At 36.7% G+C, this 25,011-nt stretch overlaps 3 protein-coding genes, 1 long non-coding RNA gene and 1 pseudogene across 8 annotated transcripts; 2 read left to right on the forward strand and 3 right to left on the reverse strand.

The window, feature by feature from the left end:
* The first annotated feature begins 384 nt into the window (after window positions 1–384).
* On the forward strand, window positions 385–3,423 carry LOC104729238 (putative LRR receptor-like serine/threonine-protein kinase At2g16250). Its single transcript, XM_087478778.1, has 4 exons — window positions 385–2,282; window positions 2,371–2,499; window positions 2,594–2,616; window positions 2,698–3,423. The coding sequence occupies exons 1-4, from the start codon at window positions 385–387 to the stop codon at window positions 3,246–3,248; spliced, it is 2,601 nt and encodes an 866-aa protein (XP_087334904.1). The 3' UTR covers window positions 3,249–3,423.
* Window positions 3,424–3,476: 53 nt separating this feature from the next.
* On the reverse strand, window positions 3,477–5,804 carry LOC104729243 (uncharacterized). Of its 4 annotated transcripts, none has more exons than XR_015574762.1 (7): window positions 5,518–5,804; window positions 4,769–4,822; window positions 4,543–4,569; window positions 4,250–4,303; window positions 4,088–4,156; window positions 3,765–3,944; window positions 3,477–3,686 (listed from the first exon to the last, which is right to left on the reverse strand). It is a non-coding gene; the product is annotated as an uncharacterized LOC104729243 (long non-coding RNA). The 4 variants fall into 4 exon arrangements; XR_015574761.1 differs by having other exon boundaries at window positions 4,543–4,597; XR_015574760.1 differs by having other exon boundaries at window positions 4,543–4,597; window positions 4,769–4,965; window positions 5,518–5,788.
* Window positions 5,805–10,651: 4,847 nt separating this feature from the next.
* On the forward strand, window positions 10,652–12,021 carry LOC104729241 (F-box/kelch-repeat protein At4g14905-like). The gene is made up of 2 exons (XM_010448165.3): window positions 10,652–10,791; window positions 10,901–12,021. Exon 2 carries the CDS (start codon window positions 10,970–10,972, stop codon window positions 11,672–11,674), a length of 705 nt encoding a protein of 234 aa, XP_010446467.1. The 5' UTR covers window positions 10,652–10,791; window positions 10,901–10,969; the 3' UTR covers window positions 11,675–12,021.
* Window positions 12,022–13,008: 987 nt separating this feature from the next.
* On the reverse strand, window positions 13,009–16,004 carry LOC104733081 (glycine--tRNA ligase, mitochondrial 1-like; annotated as a pseudogene). The gene is made up of 9 exons (XR_015574001.1): window positions 15,652–16,004; window positions 15,259–15,546; window positions 15,035–15,152; window positions 14,745–14,942; window positions 14,419–14,643; window positions 14,252–14,311; window positions 14,085–14,165; window positions 13,544–13,948; window positions 13,009–13,459 (listed from the first exon to the last, which is right to left on the reverse strand). The product of XR_015574001.1 is annotated as a glycine--tRNA ligase, mitochondrial 1-like (transcript).
* Window positions 16,005–21,350: 5,346 nt separating this feature from the next.
* Window positions 21,351–24,964, reverse strand: LOC104729240 (phenylalanine--tRNA ligase alpha subunit, cytoplasmic). Its single transcript, XM_087478779.1, has 17 exons — window positions 24,575–24,964; window positions 24,210–24,335; window positions 24,027–24,116; window positions 23,821–23,877; window positions 23,678–23,733; window positions 23,506–23,598; window positions 23,331–23,415; window positions 23,155–23,192; window positions 23,029–23,067; window positions 22,829–22,905; window positions 22,624–22,708; window positions 22,445–22,541; window positions 22,265–22,361; window positions 22,080–22,151; window positions 21,794–21,986; window positions 21,661–21,715; window positions 21,351–21,560 (listed from the first exon to the last, which is right to left on the reverse strand). The coding sequence occupies exons 1-17, from the start codon at window positions 24,719–24,721 to the stop codon at window positions 21,510–21,512; spliced, it is 1,458 nt and encodes a 485-aa protein (XP_087334905.1). The 5' UTR covers window positions 24,722–24,964; the 3' UTR covers window positions 21,351–21,509.
* Between the last annotated feature and the right edge of the window lie 47 nt (window positions 24,965–25,011).

A 25,011-nucleotide genomic window follows, 5' to 3' on the forward strand; every position in this document is an offset into this window, starting at 1 on the left:
TTTCTCTCTCTAAATCTAGGACTAAAAAAAGGACATGGAAGAGTTAGAGAGAGAGAGAGAGAAGGCAGCAGAAGAAAATGATTGGTAACCAACAATACTAGTTTTGATTACGACGAAGTGCACAGACAAAATTAATTGTCACAAAGTCGCAGAGGTAACAAAACAGAGTGAAGAAGAACCTTTTTTTTTTTAATCATTCGTTGAAAGTTCATACATAGAAAGTCACACAAATATAAAGTTTCCTTTTTTATCGGATTCGAAGGAAAACCCAAAAAAAAAAAATCTGATCTTTCCATTAATCGCAAAGATTCTTTCCACTTGAATCTCCAAGGCAATGAAGGGATTTAAGTATTTCGATTTGGTCATCAGGGTTTAGAGAACGCCATGGTGATTCTGAAGAAGACATCCTTGCTTGTCTTCTTCTTCTTTTTCATCTTGTTGTTAGAGTCAACGTTCCAGCAACAGACAAGTTCTCTGCATGAGAAATCGGCGCTCCTTCTGTTAAGGTCTTCCCTTGGGATAAGAAGCAGAGATTGGCCTCTTAAAGGCAATCCTTGTCTCAACTGGAACGGCATAGGTTGCGATGAGAATGGTAGAGTAACTGACATCAACATTTCAGGGTTCAGAAGGACTAGGATTGGGAATCAAAACCCGCAATTCTCAGTTGATGCGCTCCTCAATCTCACCCGTTTAGCTTCCTTCAACGCCTCAAGGTTCTCTCTTCCAGGTCCAATCCCGCCTTTGTTCGGATCACGTCTGTTGACTTTAGAGGTGTTGGACCTTAGCTCTTGTTCAATTACGGGGACCATCCCTGCAACTTTGACTCGGCGGTTATTACGCCTCACGGTTCTTGATCTTTCCAATAATTCAATCAGTGGCAAAATTCCTCCGTCTCTTACCTCTCTTCAGAGTTTATCAGTTCTTGATCTTTCCTCAAACTCGGTGTTTGGCTTGATTCCTGCTAATATTGGTGCACTCTCCAAGCTCCAGCGTCTGAATCTTTCGCATAACACCTTGTCTTCTTCAATACCTTCATCACTCGGAGACCTTTCTGATTTACTCGACCTTGATCTCAGCTTCAACCACCTGTCAGGTTCGGTTCCATCAGATTTGAAAGGGCTAAGGAGCTTGCAGACGCTTGCAATTGCCGGAAATCGTCTTTCAGGATCCCTACCTCCTGATCTGTTCAGTTTCATGAGTAATCTACAGATAGTTGACTTCAGAGGCAGTGGTTTCATAGGGGCTTTACCGTCCTCGTTATGGTCGTTACCGGAGCTGAAGTTGCTGGATCTTTCAGGAAATCACTTCTCTGATTTGCTGCCGAATACCACTGACGCTATTGACTCTACTGTCTCCATGCTTAACATTTCCGGGAACATGTTTTACGGCAATCTCACACTTCTACTGAGAAGATTCCAAGTTGTTGATCTTTCGGAAAACTATTTTGAAGGTGAAGTTCCAGACTTTGTGCCAACCAATGCTTCCTTGAGCAACAATTGTCTTCAGGGCACAGAGAACCAGCGGAAGTTGTCGGATTGCACTTTGTTTTATTCAAAAAAGGGCTTAACTTTCAACAGTTTCGGACCACCAGAAGAGAAGAAGAGTCCTAAATCTTCCTGGTTAAGCCACAGGAAAATAGTTATACTAGCTGCAGTTGGAGGGTCTATATTGGTTATGCTCATTCTGATATTGTTACCAATAACAGTGAGTTTCTGTGTCCGTCGAAGAAACAGATCATCAACAAGTAATCATCCTAGAGGGAGACACAACGGTGTTGGCCCATTGCCTCCTGATGGAACACTTCCTTCCAGAGGAGGAGTGTCTATAAACTTTGGGAGTCTTGGATCATCGTTTACCTATCAACAGCTGCTCAATGCCACCAAAGAGTTCCGTGATTCGAACCTGATAAAGAAAGGACAATCAGGGGATCTATTCAAGGGGGTTTTAGAAAACGGAGTTCAGATCGTTGTGAAAAGAATCAGCTTGGAATCTACAAAGAACAACGAAGCGTATCTAACCGAGTTGGATTTCTTTAGCCGGTTTGCTCATCCGAGAATAGTCCCATTTGTAGGAAAATGCTTAGAGAGCACACCCCATAAGTGCTTGGTGTATAAGTACATGCCTAATAAGGATTTACCAAGCTCATTGTTCTATAAAACCAGTTCCCTTGTTGAGGAGGGATTGAGATCTCTCGATTGGATCACCAGACTGAAAATAGCATTGGGAGTAGCAGAGGGACTTTCTTATCTGCACCATGATTGCTCACCGCCCGTCGTCCACAGGTACAAAAACAATCATCCCTTAAACTGTTTTCACTTTCAATCCACATCATACTGATCTTGAGTCTTCCAATGTAAAATGTCTTAAAAGAGATGTTCAAGCAAGTAGCATTCTCTTGGATGATAAGTTTGAAGTTAGGCTTGGAAGCTTTAGCAAAGCCTGTCATCAAGAAAACAATGGCCGTTCCCGAAAAATATCCCGGTTGCTCAGACTATCCCAGTAAGTGTCTCTGCTTCACTGTGTTGAAACACTTAAAACCCAATTTAGATTAAACATCTAACATCAAGCTTGCTACTGTTTCCCTACGTTCCAGGTCTTCTCAAGAAAGTGTTCCTGGTGAGTTTCTCTCCAAATGTTTTAACAACAAGCTTCCTACAATTTCTATATGTTCCTTCTAACAATCCTCAAATCTAACAGGGTCTTCAGCTACAGCAACATGTGCCTACGATGTGTACTGCTTCGGCAAGATACTTCTAGAGCTAATCACAGGAAAACTCGGAATCAGCTCATGCGACGAAACCCAATTCAAGAAAATCCTAGCGGAGATAATGCCTAACATATCATCGCAAGAGAAAGAACCAGTGATGAACATCCTAGACCAATCTCTTCTGGTCGACGAAGACCTCTTAGAAGAAGTCTGGGCAATGGCGATTGTGGCTAGGTCATGTCTAAACCCTAAGCAAACGAGACGGCCGCTTATGAGACACATAGTTCAAGCCCTGGAGAACCCTATGAGAGTCGTGAGAGAAGACAGCAGCGAATCTGAGAGATTCCGAACGACTGGATCTTCGAGAGGATCTTCAAGTAGCGGCCGAGTGTTTGGTAGTTGGAGACAAAGCTTGTCTGATCCAGTCGCTGCGGGAACTAGTAGTCTTCTGTCTCAAGCGGAGGGTTTACCGACGGGATCGATGTCGACGAGAGAAAGTAGCCGTGGCGCGTCGAGCCGACGAAGTATGAAAGATGTATAGAAGACACATACACATACACACACACGATCCAACATTATTTTACCTTTCTTTTTTTTTTTCTTTTAATTATTAATTTACTTTTGTGGTTATGATTTGTTCTCTTGTTGATAAAAATTCCCATAAATTTATAATCTTTTCGAATGAGTCCAATCCTAATGACTCTAGTCTTATGACATTCTCTGGTAGCAATTTGTTTTGTATGGGTTGGTAATCGGAAAGTAACATACCTTTGGGGCAAGGTTCTTGTTAACTAAACACAAATTGTATCGTACATAACCAAAAAGAATCAAAAATTCGACAAGCCATATTGTAAATGAGTTGAGTACACACACACAAATATTGATATACAAAGAAGTCAGAAGAAGTAAAGATCTCGTGGTTACCTTGTGTCCAAACAAATCGCGGATGTTGTCAATACCGTATAATATCATTGTCGGTCTGGTTTATGAACAAAAAAACAAGAAAGAATCAGCAACGAACGACCCTGAAATGTTGAGGGAAATTCAAAAATCTTACCTCTCAAGAGAAAGACCCCAAGCAATTACTCTAACATCTTCGGGGAGACCCATTGGTGACGCTGACGACTTAGTTGTAGTCAAGGTTGAAATACCGCAGAGAAGTGACCCGAATCAGTGATCTGTTCATTGTTCTGCAAGAACCCTAGTATCGCCTCATTTAGGTTCTACTTTCAACCATCTGCAAGCAGATACAAAATTAGACATCAAAACATGGACCTTGTAAGGACACTTGTAAGAGCAAAGAACATGAACATCATGCCGAGACACTGAGAAGAGGATACAAATTACATTATGACGAGCTCCTGGAGATTGAAGACGTACCAGTGTAAAATATAGTGTGGCTTCTGCTGCTCTACAAGTTGAAATTATTTAAACCAACATAGCGATGTTCTGCAATTGAAAACAACAACGTTAAGTAGAGGCGGAACAGACAAGAGTTAATAAAATGAGAACATATTTCAGGGGTTAAATATTTTTAATAACCTTCTCCAGCTGCAATAAATGAAGTGCGTGGCCAGGAGACAAAACAAGTTCTTCCTTGATACCCTCAACATAAAGAAAAATGCAATATGAACCAATATCTTTTTTCAAATGATATCAAATTCATATGTGATTCTAAGGTAATTCATCACGTTTATTTTATGCAGAGCACAATGATTGTGGGTGTGTGAGAGAAAATGGAGAAAGCTAAACACCCTATAGAGGTTGAAGCGACCCTGGGAATCCTGTCTAACACGTAAATTATGGCATGTTGGATAAAGTAAATAATTTATCACCTGATACAAAGACGGTCATCAAATAAACTGCAGACAGCCGAAACATAGAAGCACACTTTAGAAAAAAAGAAGATCATCAGTAGTCTCCCCCCAATTCTTTATATTGTTAAGCATTTTAGTTCTCAAAGATAAGGCAGAAGAAAAAGAAAACATATCCCAATCCAAAATATCTACTTTTCAGGGTTTAGCAAGTATGTATATATCAAGGATAAAAAGTTCCACTTACCTCATTGTATATTTCAAGTTATGAAACACGGAGCAGGAAGTCCTTTCGTGGAGTCTGAAATACAAAAACGTAGCCAGTTAGTTAGCATGAACCGTGAGAATAAGATATGAACCCCGTTAAGACCACTTGACATCCTGGATGATAGTGAAAACGTCTTCTATTTCTAGCGGTATGATCCCAGGTGATTCTTGATCACCCTACGCATATTGCAAAAGGAACCAATGGCAAAACAAAAAAGAACATCATCAGATATATAGGTTCTACTTGTTTGGACGGGTACTAAAGACCCAACTGTCCAGGTAGCTAGCTAACTTCGCTAAAGATAAGCACAGCCAATCTAAATGAGCATTTCCAACTCACATAAACATCAGCTATAATAAATTATGGCAAGTGGTCTTTCTATGGTGCCTTTTGCTACCTTGTAAAAATGTTTTAGAATAAAACAGAATAACCAGCATGTACCAAAGGGGAACCAAGTCGAAGAAGAGATCCCAATTAATAGCACATGTGTTGTTGTGTATTGAAAAACTATGCTAGTAACACCATAAGCAAAAAAAAAAAGTTCCTGTCAAATCTCCAACCCTGAGTCAGAAGATATGTTGCAAGCAATACTACTTGCAAAACAATATCTGGCATCAAAACAAATTCTGGTAAAACATTCACTCAAAACACTACAATCAATTAAAAACAAGCAATAGGGGGGAAACAAATTGATATGACTGGCCACAATAATTGTACTCGTGACTGACCAATGTATCTAATTGCGTAAGCAATGAGTGGATTCTACTTGCGCCTGACCAATGTATCGCGCGCCATCAGGGTACCAGGCAACTTCATCTCCTCTTTGATACTCTCTACCACTGCAACCCTCAAGGAAAGAAAATTAAAATCACAAGCGTGAATTTGAAAATCCCAAAAAGAAAAAGTTCGACTCCAATTGCATCTATAATAAGAAACTGTAATCTCGGCCGGCAATAGATCTGGTCCACGGTGATCAGATATATCAATCAATCAAACACCTCAATAGACGAAAATTGGTCTAATGAAAAAGCCGTGAACCGGTTTAATATGGCTGACCAAATACTGTAGTTTCCCCTTTTTACCCTTCTACTAAGATAACAGTTATTTGCATTTCAAACACAACATAGCATGCATGCATCATGTATGTGGTTAATATTATTGATCCATAAATAAAAAAACCATAATCTTGTTTGAGTCTTTGACATTATAGTTTCTTTGTTAAAAAACAAAAAAAAAGGAAGAAGAAGAAGAGGGAAATATTCGAAAATGGTTGTATCACACTAGCTACTGCATATTAAATATAATTTAATTAGTAGATGTCAAAATCAATGTAAGTTGAAAATAGTGGTGGATATGCTTTGATTTATCTACTTGATATTTTCTTTTGTTAAATAATTAACTGGATACATTATATTTATACATTCTCAGCTAAATAATCTAAAGGAGAAATTATTATTATACCAAAAGTTAACAACAAATATATCTTGGTGTAATGTTTGCAATTCATTCACACTACAAAAAAAATAAGTGTATTGTATCACTTAAATTGTATCACAAAATTAAGTAATGTTGTTTTAAATTACTTATTTAAAAATGAAACAAATAAATATGATTTAGCATCAGTCATTTAAGTTATGTTTTAATTAACTAACTAGGTACTTCCCCACGCAACGCGTGGGTTGTGGTATAGTTGGCACTTTCTTATTTTTTTTTTGTCTTTTTCGTTTTCTCTTTTGTATTATTTCGTTTTAATTAGGCATATACGGGCTTTGCCGTCACTTTTATTTATACACTATATGTTTATACCATTTCGTTTAGATGTGTATAACTGTGGCGTTTATTTTTTATGAATTATGAAGATGTTGTTTCTTGTTTATGAGGATCCAATCTTATCATTGACTGGTATTGTTTCCAATACATTTATTGTATTATAGATTTTCTAATTAACTGCTTATGTAAACCCTTCATATGTTGATGTTGCAATAATAAGTTATTTTTAAAAAATATCTTCCGTGTAAGTGATTATGTTTGTATGCCCATGTTTTGGTCTAATATCAATAAGATCGTTTCTGTTTTTCTTTAGTTGGCTTTGAAACCAATTTTGAGTTAAGTAAATAATGGGTCGAATTATGTGTAATATAAATTCTTATGTATATATATTGTATATATGTGACTATAAATTTAGCTAACTAAAAAATTATGTAATATTTAAATACAATCTTGAACATATATATATATATATATTTTTGTGGGAGGAATGTATGAAATTATTGGATAGAAGTTATTTTTGAGTTAAATGACATTTAATGTCTTTAAATAAAGTGAGTTAAATATTATAAATTTTTATATGTGTCTTGACTTTTTAAAAAATGAATACCAAGTGTTTCTTTCCAAATTTGAAGTGACATAGTATCTTAGTTTTCTTATATGATTTTATGAACTTCAATGTAAAAGTTTTTCAAAGTAATAAGTACACTCATTGATTGAATTATAAAATTTGGAGAAATGTTTATTTCGATTAATCATCTGCTCTTTTAAATAAATTAAATAAGTATGTTGTTATTCCTACAAATAGGACAACATATATTATAGTTTAACCATGGAGTTAAGCAATGGAAATGGAACTTGTGATTGCAAGACAAAATGCTTATATGTTACACATTGATCATTTAAAAATGAATAGGAACATCTAATTCTCAAATAAAGTTGATTGTTTTGGAAAAACTAACATATGTGAATTTAAATTTAACTATGCAAATTTAAAAAATAAAATGAATAGATTAGAAAGGCAAGAAATATAAAAAAATATTATAAAAATAAAATAAAAATTGAAAACAATGTTAAATATATATAATACTTTCTACATTAAAATATAGAATCAAACTCTTACAAGTTATAACATATATGAGATATAACAACATTTGATATTGGTAGGAGATGAGGAGAGAATGTTTACTATAAGATGGTAATCCAAATTAGATAATAGAGATGAATCTTTAAAAAATAGAACAATGTAATATATATATATATATATAATACTTTCTAAATTAAAATATAGAATCAAACTCTTACAACACATATGAAATATAACAACATTTGATATTGCTGGGAGAGGAGGAGAGAATGATTACTTATAAGATAATAATCCAAATTAGATAAAGGAGATAAATCTTTTAAAATAAGAACAATGTAAAATATATATCATGTAGTCTCTAAAATTAAAATTTAGCATTAACAATTTACAATGATATTTCATTTGTTTTTTACAACCCATACAACAAAAATAAGAAATCAAAAATGAGAGAATGTGAAAATGAGATAGTAAAAGAATGTCAATATGAGAGAATGATAGATTGAGAGAATGCTTATTTATATGATAAGAAATGATGGAAGTTACATTTAGAACTATGGAGTTACAATAGTAATTTATTGTGTTTGAATAAAATTGAGTGGTAGAATATGATTAATGCATAATTTATTTTATTTTCAGTTATAATTTTATTTTAATGTGTGAGTTAAATGTATTGTGTTTATTGGGTCTTAAATATTGTTTAAAGCAATTAGAAAGCAAATAAAAATAAATAAAAATTAGAAAACATTAAATGAGAATCAACCAATAAGGAGAGATCAAAACCTTACTTTTATATATATGATATATTGCTTTAAACTTTGAAATGAGAAATATATTATAAACAATAATTTTACATGAGAAATATATTAATTTAGCCAACCAAAATATGACTATAAGTTTAGCCAACCAAAATAAATAAAAAATATTAAAATTTAACCAAAAATATTTTCTCTTGAAAGATAAATAAGTTAGTAGGAGGAATGAATTAATGTACAATTATTGGATAGGAGTTACATTTGAGTTAAATGGAGTTACATGTCTTTAATTATAAATAAATATTTTATTTTTTTATAACCTAAAATAAAAGGAATATCAAGTGGCTGAATCAAAATTCACATGATTTGGTTGTTTGTTGATATAAACTCAATAATTTTTAAAATCCCAAGGATAACTTATATTTTTTTGGTTATCACTCATCAATTTAATTTATAGTGCTAGATTTCATACTAATGGTTTCATCTTTAGAGAATTTAGTGAAATAATATTTTTAAAATTATATTTTATTTTTATATTTAAGTTCGAGTTGAATATGTTTTGTTTTTTGGATCATTTTTTATTTTGATTAAAGACACAAAAAACTAATTGTTTAATTATGTTCTTTTTGTTTTCAAAAACTTCAAATCATAAATATATATATATATATATATAATATTGATCTCTGCAGATTTATCAATTGGATCACAAAAAAAAATAGTCTTTATAAATAGATAAATGGATAATTATATTGATCTTTAAATATTATATTGATCTTTATAAATTATTAAAAATGATACATGAATATGTGAGATAACCAGAGACATAATAGATAATTACATATGGATCATTTCAACTTTATGATCTTATGGTGTGGTGAATATTGTAAGGAAGTATGAATGACTTATAAGATGTTAATATAAAATAGAAAATTGAGATAAACATTTTAAAAGATTAAAATAAATATATAAGATATACATATCATATAAACTCTAAAACAAAGCTTTTACAATAATATTTGATTTGAATTTTTATAACCCATACAACAATAATAACAAAAAAATACAAAACAAAACAAAACAAAAAAGAGATTTGAGAGTAGTGGAAGAAGATGAGAGAATGAAAGAGTGATAGACTAAGAGAATAAGATCATGAGTATTTATAGGAAGAGAAATAATAAAAAATTACATTTAGAAAAATGAGAGTTACAATTCTAATTTATTGTTTTGTTTTAATACAATTGATTAATACAACTTAGTGGAGAAATAAAGTTAATGCATAATTTATAGGGGGAAACTATAAAGATTTCAGTTTTATATTATGTGAGTTAAATATGAAAATTAATTGTTTTAAATTTGTGTTTTAATATAATTTTTTTTTTGTTAAAATTGCATTGCCAAGTGGACCAATAAGGAGAGACTGAAACTCTACTTTTATATATATGATTTGACATCAATTAAATAAAGTTGTGTTAATTGAAATGACGTGAAAATATGGGTATTCTCTATGGCACAAAGAAATAATGTCATCAAGTTGAGCAAAAATTCGAGTCATATATATCATACCTTTCAGCTAGCAATTACGCACTACTTCACATTCAAAGCTTCACTAGCTAATTTGAAAAAGAGAACATAGAAATTATGCTTATAATCAACCTATGACAAAAAAATATATAAAAGGACTTATTTGACACACTTAGTGTGTTCTAATGGATATTACTAATCTTGTTTGGCGTGTTAAAAATTTCAACTTAGTTGAATCGGCTAATAACTTTAAAGTTTCTACTTTGTTTGTTGTTTTGAGAAAGGCTTATGCAGATTTGAATGTTGTTTATTAATAGAAATGACGTGAAAATATTGGTATTCTCTCTATGGCACAAAGAAGTAATGTCATCAAGATGAGCACATTTCGAGTCATATATCATAAATTTCAGTTAGCAGTTACGCACTACTTTTAAATTTAAAGCTTCCCTAATTTGAAAAAGAGAACATAGAAATTACGCTTATTGAATTAATGTGGATGCATTTAGTCTTATGTGAATGTGTATTAGTAGAAATGACGTGAACAAAATTTTCTCGACTAAAAAGTAATTTCGAAATTATATACAGCCAACGTTATGTTATTGCGAAAAGAAAACGTGTGTAGATGGAATGTCTTGTTCTATATATAGCGAGCGATTAAATCACTAAAACCAATTCATTTCTCATCACGCATTTTGTATTTCATCTGTTTCAATCTATCTCGTTAAATAACTTTCCAAGCTGATCAAGATGAGTTCGCTTCCGACGGCGGTACAGGAGCAGTGCATCGCGAGAGTTCCCAGGCGTTATCATCCAGCACTCAAGGGAGTTTTTGTAAGGAGTTCGAGGAGTTATTTTCTACTAAAAGAATTTATGAGGTATTACATTAGTGATATGGTATAACGTTTTTAATTATATATATATCTTTTATTTTAGACTCGATGATACAAATCATATATCGCTTTTAATTTACAAATCTTATATCAGGTCCGATCGGAGTTAAAGGTCAAGGAAGACGTGCTCCTTGTCGGCTTAGTTAACGATGATGTACCCAGCATGGAGCTCGAATGGTTTACGTTGGAGACGAAAGTACATGACTCTGAGGATATGTGTGAACTCCGACCGGCGATCCCAGCTCTTTCTGAAAACTTCACCTTTTCAGGTTATGGACCGACATATGTGAGTGACGGCTCCAGTATCTATGCGATCTGTGGTGGACCCAAGAGGGATGATGAACTACCCACGACAGTCTATGCGGTTGATTATCTTGAGTCTGTGTGCAAGTCACTCCAGTTAATGGTTATGGGTGCCCCACGACCAGCTTCGGCCGTGGGTATTATACAAGGTAAAATTTATGTCTTGTGTGTTTGTGGTGGTTCGTGCGTTGTCCAAGAATACAACATCGAGGGCTCGGATTCAGATCCACCACGCTGGGAGTCTTTCAATATTGCTTTCGACGAGAATCTAGAAGACATATGCGCCAGTTTTGTTATGCTCAACAATATATTCATCAAGGTCGGGTGGTTCTCGTGCGTCTACAACCCCATTGATAGAACCTTAGAAAGGTACAACCCCATTGATGATCACTGGTTTGAATCCAGCTTTAAACCCAGCTACTGTGCGATAGGAAAGTGCCTCTCTATGTATTGGGTCGAGAAGTGGACACCATACATGTATTTGATTCTATTTCCGAAAACTGGAGCCTCCTCAAGGGAGTGGCCGGAAAGATTGACCCTTGTGACTTCCTCAGAAAAAAGCTAGTTGCTCTTGGCACGAGACTTGCGATTGTTTGCAGTCATGAGGTTGAGTGGGAAATCAGTGTTTCCATTTTTGATGTCGAGAGGATTGACAACGAGTGCTGGGGACATCAGATTTCGAGGAAAGTAGTTCTGAAGCCAAAGAGTTTCTACGACATCAAGGAGTGTCTGTCCTTCTCCATTTAATCATACAATATTTATAAGGGATGCATGTCTTACAGTATTAATTATAACAAAATAAGTACATACGTACGATACTTAATATTTTAAATATATGTGTGTTCGCAAAACATGGATAAATTATAATAAGACAGTTTATAATTTTATATACGTATAAATCTGATTATTAATGATCCATTTATACATCGTCATACATTTTCATTTTAAGTACTACTAAAAAATTGATCATCTACCCGGGCAAAATTTAAAAAAAAAAAAAAAAACAATAATAATAAAATAATTTATGATGATGAAAGGTGATACATGGATGGATTGTAGCAACAGTGGTTATCGGAATTCTAGCTAACATACAATGTATTGCAATATATGTAGACAACAAAATCAAATCATTTTTTATATAAATATACACACTGCATGCGTACGAAATGTACATGTTACATATTTCGTATGTATCCCCAATCCCATATAAGAAAAGCTGGGTAGGAAGTATAAATAAAGTCCAACATTTAACAAAGAATCTTGGAGACAGAAAGGTCCAAGATTTTGGAAAAAAAAAAGCTGGATAGAGGTTTTGGCAAAGAAAAGCTAGATAGAGATTTAAAGAGAAACATGATAGGTAGAAAATATATTTTTGATTTTGATCCCTTTGTCTCTCTAGCTACTTTCAGATTTTGGAAAAGAGAGAGATCCAGAGTGACCCTTGCATGTGAGGGAGGCTTAATAATGGATGACATGGTAGAAAAAGTAGAATAGAGTGACATCCAGAGGTATTGAGCTACAAAAAAAAATACAAATAAAGATAGTTATACGAGATGATTTAGCAATTTACCTCAGAGAAGAAACGTTCCATGGCAGCTTCGGATTTGAGGATTAATTTAGGAGAAAAACTGTGTTGCTTTTTTGCGTGTGGAGCAATCAACATGCATCACACAAATATAAATGGTAGAATACAGGTATTTATACGGGGGATTCTTCGTAAACGAAGATCGCGGAGTGGAGGTATGGGAAAGATCTTAAAATTTTGGTAAAATGGTTGTAAAAATCAGATATCTAGGTAAGTTGTTGAGAACGTGTCTAGCCTCTTGCATTTTTCCATTTTGCTTTTCATTTTTCAACACTAATTAATTCTTTTATATTATGTGGTAAATTCCTGTTATGTTTGTGAAACAACAAATCAGTACATCCCAAAGATAAAGCTGAAGTACAATAGTAAGCATCAAACTGTTACACAACAAAAACCCTTTCAGCGTGTTTTTATTGACAGGAAAGGTAAATAATACTAAACATGCTTCATAGGACCTGAAGATCATTTTGAAATAAACATACAATACCGGCCATATCATTAAACATGCTTCATAGAATCACACTGCTTAGTAAATTAGTAATTGTAAACACAGCCCCTAAACATTCAATCTTGCACAGACCTCCTGCCACGTCTTCTTCCCCTCAGCCATGGAGGTCACGACGGAAGCTGCCTCTTTCAAGCTGACTCGGACTTGGTCTCTGCTATCTCTATCCCTTATTGTGACTGACGTCTGTGAATCCACTGTTATTGCAAATGGCACACCAAGCTCATCAGCTCTTGCATATTTCTTTCCTATCGTTGTACCTATTCACACACACGAATCTTCTCACTCAGTTTGCTCCATTTTGGAATTATAAAAAACTTTCAGTTTTAATTTGTTTAACGTACCAGTGATGTCAATCTTGTGTTTGATGCCATCAGATTTGAGTTGTTTGGAAATGACTTTGGTTGCTTCCTCAAATTGTTGGTTCTGCACAAGCGGGAAAACCGTGCACTTGATGGGTGCTACAAGAGGGGAGAAACGGAACACGTTCAGTTGTTGATCCCCTGCCTTGCTTAGCCTTGTGCTGAAACAATGCTCGTACATACAATATATGATCCGTCCAATGCCAAAAGATGGTTCAACCACTGACGGGGTGAAAACCCGCTCAAACACTAGTTTCTTCTCCTTTGAGATTGACACCATGTCCTTCTTGATGGTCACGTTTTCCCGAGGGTACACACTTCAAACTCCACTTCCCCTTTGGATTCTAGGGTCGCCTTCATCTTCATAGCTTCTTGCTCATTCAGCGCCTAACAAAATAATTACACCAAGCATGTTCATTATTTTAGCCCTGGGCAATGCTCGTACATACAATATATGATCCGTCCATCACCATGAGACAGAGAAGCTATTCTAGTAAGAAAATAGAGACTTTAGACGGTCTACCTTCAAAGCTTCAACCACATTCTTTTGATCTCCCTTGAATGCAAGACCCAGTTCTTTCTTCGCAGGGGTAAGAATAAGTTTCTGAAATAAAAGAGAAACACATTAAGGACAGGTTGTAAAGACAGAGCAGGTTGTAAAGACAGAGATGAAAATGTTAAGTAGAATACCTCTACTTCTATAGGCTCTGCCAATTTGGCTTCAGCCTCAAGAGCAACGCCACTTTTTTTCTGCCACAAAACAAAGGGTCCAAATTTTAAATACAAAAGGGTTTTGAATAGTTAATTATTATCAAGCTGCCAAATGAAATGATGAGGGTAAGAGGTAAGTTTCTTACGGAGTGAGCAAGTAAGTCATAAGCAGACCTATCGGCAATTCCAACACATTCAATCCACCCATAAGAACAATCAATTTCAGCATCCCAACAATCTGCTGCATAGTGGGCCATTTCTTTTGCTTTGTGCTGGCGGAAAGGCAGCCGTTCCTTGTCTATGCCGAGACAGACAAGGAAAAGATACACCCTCCCAATGAAGTATCCTAGAGTTTCACTGTTCACAGTGCCCTATTCGAATACAATTTCAGTGTAAGTGTATATTTTTTTTTATATATAGATAATAAATGTCAAAAAGAGGTAGGCGAGAGAATATGATTAGAAATACTGACATTGGCAACAGCTTCGCCAAGGCAAAGTTTTTTCGCAGATTGGCCAGACATTTCTTGTTCTTCTCTAGGAAACATAAGCAATTCCAATGATTCTACGTCAGAGAATTTGGGATGTGACTTATTCTCAGGATCAAGAAAGTGCTCAATTTCTGCCAGCAGGAATTCACGAGCTCTTATAGGCCCTTGACGAGGGGATATCTGCGAGGCAATTGAAACCAAAGAGATAAATAGGAAGAAAAAAAAGATCCCATGTATTCAATATATCAAGTAGAATATTGAAGGATATTCACCTCATTCCTAAAGACTCGACCAACTTGAGCCACGGCCAAAGGAAGTTTTCTCCCATTGTCATTATAATACTTCTTAAAGTTGACAAAAATGCCTTGAGCAGTTTCAGGACGCAGGTAACTGATGAAGCAGAGAAAGAAAGTAACAACTTGATAAGGAACTCAAGAAACTAACTTAGCTCAGAAAACAAACAATTATTACATGGACATGGAAAATAAATACTCACCCGAGAGCGGAACCAGTTGGGCCAATGGATGTTTGAAACATCAAGTTGAAGGGGCGAGGAGGATGAGAAAGTGGATTATTAGTGTGGGGAGCAGTGATTCCATATTCCTTAATCTTGGCACCAAGCTCTTCTGCAGAAAGATCTTCCACAACAGCGAGGAGATTATCCAATTCAGCAGCTTTCTCAGCAGAGATGCTGCTAACATCTTTCTTTCGCCTTTCACATGACAATTTCTGGTGTCAAAGCTGTACAACCAACTTCAAGCATGTCCTCCTCATTAACGAAGTACTGTTAAAAAAGAGATTAAAATCAAAATCCAAATCAATCATTAACCAAGGAACACACAGTCTTGTCTACCGAATTGAACTGAGATATGTGAATGATCTTCTTTACCTTACGCCAGAGGCTAAGTACGTTAAGTTCAACAAGATGGCCACTGGGACCGTAATCTACAAGTCCGGCGACACCACCGTAAATATCGAAAGATGGATTGTAGAAAGAACGCCGCTCGAGAATATTGGCCACGGCTTGTCGGAAAGCCTCAGGCTCCTTGTCGACCAAGAGACTCCCAATTGCAACGTCGCTCTCCGGTTTCGCTGGGTTTAGAGGTTGGACGGGGGTCTCCTGGTCTTCGACGGCCGAGGATTTCTCCGAAATCGCTTGAAGAAGATATTGTTCCGCCGTAGAGCTCATTGTGAAAGTTTTTAGGGTTTAGGGGAACTGTGTTCTTGATCTTTGTGATTTAATACTCCCTCTGATTTTTTGCCCCTATAAGAAAAAGTTAAAGTTCTATTTATAAATTAATTTATAATTATTTTTAAGTAGAAATAGAAAATATAACATATATTAAAAAAAAAAGTTAAAGTTCTAGTTCTATTTATAAATTATAGCATAACATGTGGAAAAAAGATAAAGTAAAAAATCAATTTTTTTTTTATACCACATCAATTTTTTAGGAACAAAAAAAAAAGGGAAAAATGCCGTTTAAATCCCCAACTTTCAAAATTGCGCCGAAAAAATCCTGGACTTTCGACATGCCATTTTAATCCTCAAGTTTTGGTTGACTACATAATTAAATGATAAACTTTTGTTGACCTGGCCATTTTGGTCATCGTGATAATCTCCGTTAGAAACTCTAAGACGGAGTTAATTGGCCGTTAACGGTGTTCGTCTATCAGAAAACGACGTCGTTTCTCTTAATGAAGAAACATAAAATCCCCAAATCGATTTCTAGGGTTCAAAATCCCCAAATCGATTTCGAATTTGAAACCCCAAAATCTTGTCCAATGAGTTCCAGCTCAGTCACTTCCGGTGTCATCGGTGAGCGTGGTGTGCCGTCGAAGTGTGTATGTGGTTTAGGTGTCACTATCTTTACTTCTAAGACGCAAGAGAATCCGGGACGTCCTTTCTTCCGTTGTGCGGGCAAAAGAGATGCGAATATGCCGTGTTCGAAGAAGTTGAAGATGCTCTGCCAAGAGTAGCGATCATGGCAAATGAGATTAGCAAAGCTAAATGTGAGGCAAATGAGTTAAAAGCTATGATTGAAGAATTGAAGGATGAAGAAATGATTAGCAAAATGGAACTTCACAAATGTAAAGGAAGCTTGAAAGTGTGTTTTGTGTGGCTTTGTGTTATCACCATTATGTTGGTTTATGTGATGTATGGTCAAGGAAAAGAGAAGAAAGTTGTTTTTGGTTATTAATTGTATTTTCATAAATGGTTTGTCTGTGTTGTAATCGCTTGGAGGTGGTGAATGAAATAGACAATTTCATGTTTAGATCATGTCTGAAAATAACCTAATAGAACATGTCTTAATACAAAACAAAACACAACACCAACACCAAATACAGTTCCTAAAATGGTAATGACAGAGAAGCCAAACCACTCAAACAACAACACCAAATACGGTTCTGCCACTAACCAAAAAACACATAAACTGCGTCAACAAAAGCTTATTAGCTTGAACATTGAAACCATGGACGCCAACCTCCTGTCCGAGAACTTCCGCCTCCCTGAGATGCATCCTGAGATCCTCCTGTCTGCGGTGGTGGTTATGTGCTCTTCCTCTCTGATTTGGTGGTATATGTGATCTTCCTCGCTGTGATGATCGTCCTCGCTGTGATGATCGTCCTCGCTGCGATGATCCTCCTTGCTGTGATGTTCCATGATATGGTGGTCCCTGAGATGATGGTTCCTGAGATGATGGTTCCTGCGGTGGTGGTCCCTGAGATGATGGTTCCTGTGGTGGTCCCTGAGATGATGGTTCCTGCGGTGGTGGTCCCTGAGAAGATGGTCCCTGAGATGTTTCTCCAACCAACGGTTGTCCTTGTCCAAATAAGATAATCCTCGGTTCCTAAGTCAATAACAATATCAATATTCATTCAATATTCTAAACAAAACACCAACTATGATTATTACCTGATTTTTTCTTGGTCAACCTCTTGCTCTCCTTGGTGGAGTTGCAACTCTCGGATTCTTACAGCTTTGTTTGTTGTGTCCTTCTTCCTTGCAGTTTGAACATGTCATCACACGGTTCATGCGTGATAACGTGGTGTTGGAGCTAGAAGCTGTCTCAAACCTCCCCTTTCGCCTAGCATGGTTACTTGGTCTACCAGGATTGCCTCTTCTCCATGGAGGTGGCAAAACTCCTAATCTGTTCACACTTGGCCACAAGAGCTTGCTTTGAACAGGCCTAATACCATCGTAGTATGTTAGCTCCCACATTCTTGCTGTGTACCAGTCAACAACATAATCTTCAACTTTCTCTTTCTTCCCTATGATGACAGATGCAGCATGAGCACATGGTATCCCTGTCATCTGCCACTTTATACAACCACATGTACGAGCACTCATGTCCACTTCGTAAATCATATCACCATCTTTTATTTCATGTTTGTTGTGTCTTGCCATCCATCTTTGACAAGCCTGTGACCCAGCAATATTCTTCTCTATCTCAGCATGAGCTCTCTTTGTGAATCGAGTCTTCAATCTACAAGCGACTATATATCTCTTGGCATTGTGCACCATACACTGCCTTCTAATGTCTTCCAACATCTCTAGTAATGGTTTCCTTCTCGCTTGGCGGATTGTCCTATTGAAAGACTCACTAAGGTTGTTCAAGTTGTCATTGCAGCAACTTCCAACCTTAAAGAATGCTCTAGACCATGACCTGGGATTAGTCTTCAGTAGAGACTCATAGGCACTTGGATTGTAATTCTTCAGCTCCAGCATATACCCATTGAATTCTCCTACCGTGTAGCTTCTAGCTATCTTCCAGAAGAGTCTCTGCAGTTCCATGTCATGGCTTTTTCTCTTCCAGTTGTCCATGATGTGCCTAGAACACTGCCTATGCTCAGCTTCGGGAATGACTGTTTGGATTGCCTTTGCACATTGGTCTTCAGTCACTGTCAAACCATACTCCCTCAAGATCTCTGCAACCATCTCTTGCTTAGTAATTTTGGGATTCCTTCTCAACCTTTCTCTATACAACCAAGCAATTGTTCCTTGCTTCAACATCTTCGAGTACCCTGACCTCACACAAGCATGTTCTTCATCGTATATTTTAACTTGCATCTTATGCTTTTTCTTGTCATACGCGCAGTAGCATCTCCATGGACATTTGACATCAGGGGTTTGATAACAACACTTCGCACCAATCTTCAAACTTTGTGACCTATAAAGCTTGATGTCGTATCTGGTTTTCAAACAATACCTCAAGACAGCTATCTTGAATTCTTCTGGGCCATTGAATGTTTTCCCCAAACTCAGCAGTTCTTCAGGATCTTCAGCTTCATGACCATCACCATTTTCATCACAATCGTCTTCATCATCACTGTCTGATAGAGGCTCTGGAATCCTCTCATCTTCCCATATATCATCTCCACTATCTGCATCATCTTCATTATCCTCCTCATCTCTCGCATCTGTTCCAAATTCGGCTTCAAAGTCTTCACAATTTTCTTCCTCCACACCTGCATCTTCTTCATCTCTCTCGACATTTTCTCTTACATGGGAATCCCAATTGTTTTCTTCTACACCTACATTTCCTACACCATTTTGCTCCACACCTAATACTGGTTCTACAACTTCAATGCCCAATTGGTCAGATTGACGAACTTCCTCTTCGTTTTCATTTCTGTTTACCTCGTCTTCATAACCAATCTCATCACAGTCTTCATCGCCAGCCACCGTACAATCATCCCCACTAACAGCCTCACGATCTTCTTCGATATCTTCACCCTTCTTCCTTCGATACTTCCTTCGCTTTTTCTGTTTCGGTTGACCAATCTCAGTCACTCCTTCGGGTTGGTTTGAAACAGCCTCACTCTCAGATGGGTTGCGAACCGTTGGCTCCGCAGTCTCCACCGTCTCAGTTGGCTCCGCAGTCTCCACCGTCTCCGTTGGCTCCGCAGTCTCCACCGTCTCCATTGCATCTGCTGTCTCCGACGAACTCAGTCTCATTGACCACCGAGTTGGAAGCTTTCGTCTTCCTCCACGAGTTCTAACCATCGCAATTTGGACAAGATTTTGGGGTTTCAAATTCGAAATCGATTTGGGGATTTTGAACCCTAGAAATCGATTTGGGGATTTTATGTTTCTTCATTAAGAGAAACGACGTCGTTTTCTGATAGACGGACACCGTTAACGGCTAATTAACTCCGTCTTAGAGTTTCTAACGGAGATTATCACGATGACCAAAATGGCCAGGTCAACAAAAGTTTATCATTTAATTATGTAGTCAACCAAAACTTGAGGATTAAAATAGCATGTCGAAAGTCCAGGATTTTTTCGGCGCAATTTTGAAAGTTGGGGATTTAAACGGCATTTTTCCCCAAGAAAAAATACTAAAACATCAACTTACGAGGCATAGGAAGAATTTTTACCAGCTAACTGGGCCCAAATTTGTGAGTCAATTCAATCCAACCCAATTCATAAACCCTATTGAGTTGCAAAACCAATATTCATCTTCGAGTAGGGGTGTTAATCGGGCTGATCCGGTCCGGTCTGGCCCGGCCTAAAACCCGTAAAGCCCGCATATATTTGAGCACGGCTCGATCCGGTCCGAAATATTTCCGAGCCTATATTTCAAAGTCTGAGCCCGGCCCTAACAGGGCTACAAGGCTTATCGGGCTTTTTCGGGCTTATCTTATCGATCAAAAATTCAAACTTATAAGTCTTAAAAAGCAGTGTTTGAAGGTGCACTATAAAACAAATCAAACAAAAATTTAATAACTCATCTATATTCACTACAACCAACTTAATTTAATAGAAAAGGTTTAAAACTAAATAAAATTTCGATACTTTAACCAAATAAACCAATATATAATTCATATAAAATATCATTAATAAAAAATTTAAAGTATAAAATATGATTATTGAGTAAATATGAAAATTAGGATTAGAGTTTAAAACTTTATTTACAATAAATTATTAATCATATATTGTAATCAAACAAAAATATTAACAAAAAAAGTACAAATATATTTATTAAAGGGCTTTTCGGACTGGTCCGAGCCCGATCGAACTAAGCCCGAAAAACCTATAGTCCAAACGGATTGAGCCCGAAAGACTCGATATTTTCTAGACATATATATTTAAACTTGAATCCAGTGTTTTTTAGAACCGGGCCGGCCAAACCCGCAGGCTTTGGCCCTAATTGACATGCCTATCTTCGAGTAGAGACAATGTTTTTGGTAGTTGGAGAGACACTTGTCCGATCCAGTCGGCCGCGGGAACAAGTAGTCAAGCGGAGGGCTTAAAGATGGTCGTGCGGCGTCGAGCCGACGTTCCAACATTTTTACGCTCTTTTTTTTCTTTTTTTTAATATATATACCTGAGGGCAATATATTGGTTTACTGGGAAACTGTCTTTTCTATCAGGTGTCAAAATGGGCCCAAAATTGTGGGTCAATTCAGTCCAACCCCTATCCATAAACTTGCAAAACCGGGTGTCAAGCTGTGGTAGCATGACCATGCTTTGAAATTGAATCATACTGCTTAGTATTTTTGTAAACACAACCCCTAACCATGGAGGTCACGACGGAAGCTGACTCTTTCAAGCTGACTCACGACGGATAACCAAAACAAAATGAATTTAAAAAATTTGACAAGCCAGATTGCAATTGCATCCAATTAATATGGAATAGTCAGGTCCAGTAACCGGAAGTATAATTGAAAATACCAAGAGATCATTAAAATACTAACAACATAAAAGGAGCATCTTGAATCAAATGAAGACAATCAAAATATCACTCAAATTCCAATTCGGCAGACCGGATTCCGTTTAATTAAATCGAGATCCACCTACGATGAAGAATGAAACACAGATTGAGTATATATGCCAATGAAACAAGGCAATGTTTTATACAAACATGTTAGAAGAAGTGAAGATCTCGTGGTTTACCTTGTGTCCAAACAAATCGCGGATGTTGTCAATACCGTATAATATCATTGTCGGTCTGGTTTATGAACAAAAAAACAAGAAAGAATCAGCAACGAACGACCCTGAAATGTTGAGGGAAATTCAAAAATCTTACCTCTCAAGAGAAAGACCCCAAGCAATTACTCTAACATCCTCGGGTAAACCCATTGGAAGAAGCATTTCGGGTCTGAACATCCCAGAGTTACCAATCTCCACCCACTTCCCTAAGCCTTCATGGTAGCTGAAAATTTCCATACTTGGCTCTGTGTAAGGGTTGTAAGCTGGCTTGAACCGCAGTTTCGACATCCCTGAAAAGCATGATCGCGTTCAGAGTTTTTCTTTCTCTCTCAAGCCTAGGCAAACCAAATTTAAGATTGTGGCAAACTTAAGGAAGAGTTTACCTAAGCGTGAGAAGAAGTCTTTTAATACACCAATCAGGTCTCCCAGTGTAAGGCCTCGATCACAAATCAAACCTGATCCAAACATGAGATCATTTAACCGATTGAAAATCAAGTTTGACAGACGATGATTCCTTACTGTGATTTAACACCAAACTGTGACAACTCTGTCCGTTAGAGAACTATACCTTCAATTTGATGGAACTCTGCAAGGTGGGTCCGATCAACAGCTTCGTTTCTGAAGACACGGTCAATAGAAAAGTACTTCTTGGGCACAAAAGGTTTCTACAGAAAGACAGAAATCTAATTATACTACTGAATATTGAAAACCAACGTCTCACAACCTGTAAACTAAAGTTCAGTTGTACCTGTGCTAGTGCATAAAGCATCCTAGATGAGACAGCCGTTGTGTGAGTACGGAGAAGATTCTTGTTTGCTTCTTCTCGTTTCCAATCATAATTATACCTTTAATGCAAAAGGCCATTGTCAGAGCGCTGCAAATTAATTATTACTACTACAAGGTAGTACGCAGATACAAGTCATATACCCTCTAGATCCATAACCACCAGACTCGTGAACACGTTTCACCCTCTCAACATAATCTTCCGGCAGTGTCCTTGTAGTAGAGGGTGCTACATTCAAAGATTTACGCCATAAAATTTAGAGTTAGTATTCTTTGAGATGTCAACAAGCAACCAGGAAATAGATATCAGAAACAACAAATTTAGAGACTAAGCATTTAAAATTTCAACCATTTAGAAAGAAGGTGTCATGAGAATCACGAGCAGGGTGCTGCTGAGGCTGGAACAACGCATCAAAATTCCAGAAGCTATAAAGCATAGGAAACAGGATAAGATCAGCTAACAAATAGCAAAAACTAATGGCCTAATAAGATCTCCTCAAGCCTCCATGAAAAGCTGAAGACCAAGATTCTGTAATAACTAGACGATACCTGCTCTCCACAAAGTTGTTTGTTGGCATCTCCTCGAACCTGCGATCACATAAGGCTCACCATTAATTTTGGCCATCAACTGAATAGGGGAGAGAAATTACAATAGATGTCAAGAGTCTCTCTCACCCCATTTGAACAAATATGTCTTTAAACTGCTTCCGCACCTAATGCACAAGAAAAGTAAAATAAAAAACGTAAGAGGTCTGTTATAAAAAAAACGGCTACCCAAATCCTTTACAACAATAGAAAAGATAACCACTAGTATACAATATATACAATTAGCTACCAAGAGTCAAGCTTACCTTGAGAAGAGCGTGAAGATGCCCAGCCTGAAGAGGCGCTCCTTTAGCATTGAAGTTATATTCCTTAAACTCTAACTCTTTCCAGCTGCAAATACACCACTTTCCTATCTTAATTGCATATTAAACCTACAATACCATTAGAGAGTTGCAAAAAAGGGCAAGTTTTAGGACGTACTTTTGAAGATTTTCTCGTGTCAAATCAGTGGCTACTTCCTTTCTCTCGGGAGCATAGTTAGGACCTTTCTTTACGGAATACCCCGTCCATGTCCTGTGAAGCAAGAAAGGATATCAGCTATCCAATGTCTCTCAAAAGGAACGAAACATGAAAGAAAAGTGGAAACAATTACTCTTTTATTATGAGTTTTCTGGCTTTAAGAGAACTGATACTGTCGTTGTCAACTTCCTGAAGGGGAGAAAGGGATACTTATAAATATCAATCATAAGGCAAATACAAAAGGCGAAATCTCTACTGAACTAAGATAGTACAAACCTTCCCTTCTTGTATTTGTAAAAGCTGGTCTTTCACTTCATCTTCTACATTTTGAACCTACAATAAAAAAAAGGTTCAGATTGATGCAGACTAAACAAACTAAAACGTGAGTGTGTGCGTGTCACATATGTTAAACTGATTCATTACTACCAAACATCCAAAAAAAAAAGTAGCAAACAGAAACTAAACCATTTCAGAACTATTACCCTCCTCGAGACTTGCATTCCCATTTGCACCCACCTTCTTTTCCCGGCTTGTGAGCAGCCGATACTGAAGACTGAAGGAGCAAGCTTTTTCTGAAAATAGTAAAAGAAATTTACAGCCGTTATTAAAGTATGACTAACAAATCCAACCATATAGACATCTAAATAAATATCCATAACAATCACCTGGAGTTCATCTTTTGATATGCTACCTTCTTCAGGCACAGCTAGGAAAAGTTGTACCTCTGGCGACCCTTCTACTGCATATTTTTTCCCTTCATCAGTTAGAACCCATGTCTCCTTTTTAATGTCCTGCAGAGGATAGTCAAACCCCATGTTTCAACAAATTGTAGTGATAGCAACTTATGGCAAAATGTGAGATTCTTCAACCAGATATTAAAAAACGTCTTAAATCTAACACACTCTAGATCCATAATCCAAAACACTATCGCAGACCCAATTCAGCCAGAGAACTCACACGCATAGGAATCAGATACAAGATGTAAGATTACAAAAAACGCCAGTCAAAACGGGGAAGGAAGCACGAGTACCTGAACATCAATGAAACGAAAACCATGGAGACGTTTGATGACATTGATGACTTCGTCGTGGTCGAGGTTGAATTCGGCAGAGAACAGACCCGAATCCGTGATCTCTTCGTTGTTCTGCAGAAACCCTAGTATCGCCTTTTCAGCCATTATTAATCAAATCTCTCTCTTTAGGTTTTATCGAAAGAGCTTTTTTGCCTTACTCTCTCTTCTCTCTTTCTATCTCTTCCGGTCAAACAGAGTAAACGCCGCTGATTCTAATTTGCATAAAATTGGGATTCCGGTTCGACTTTAGAGTGCGTTTTTAATTGTCTCCATTTACTTTTGAAATTACAACATAACCCACCTGTCACGAGTGATATTTATATCACTTGAATAATGCAATTAGAGTCCACTTTGTTGCCTTTTTATTGATTTTTTTAACTAATGACCCTACTTAA

The sequence above is a fragment of the Camelina sativa genome, chromosome 12 (assembly GCF_030686135.1).
Source record: "Camelina sativa cultivar CO46 ecotype springtype chromosome 12, ASM3068613v1".
Classification (NCBI taxonomy): Eukaryota; Viridiplantae; Streptophyta; class Magnoliopsida; order Brassicales; family Brassicaceae; genus Camelina; species Camelina sativa.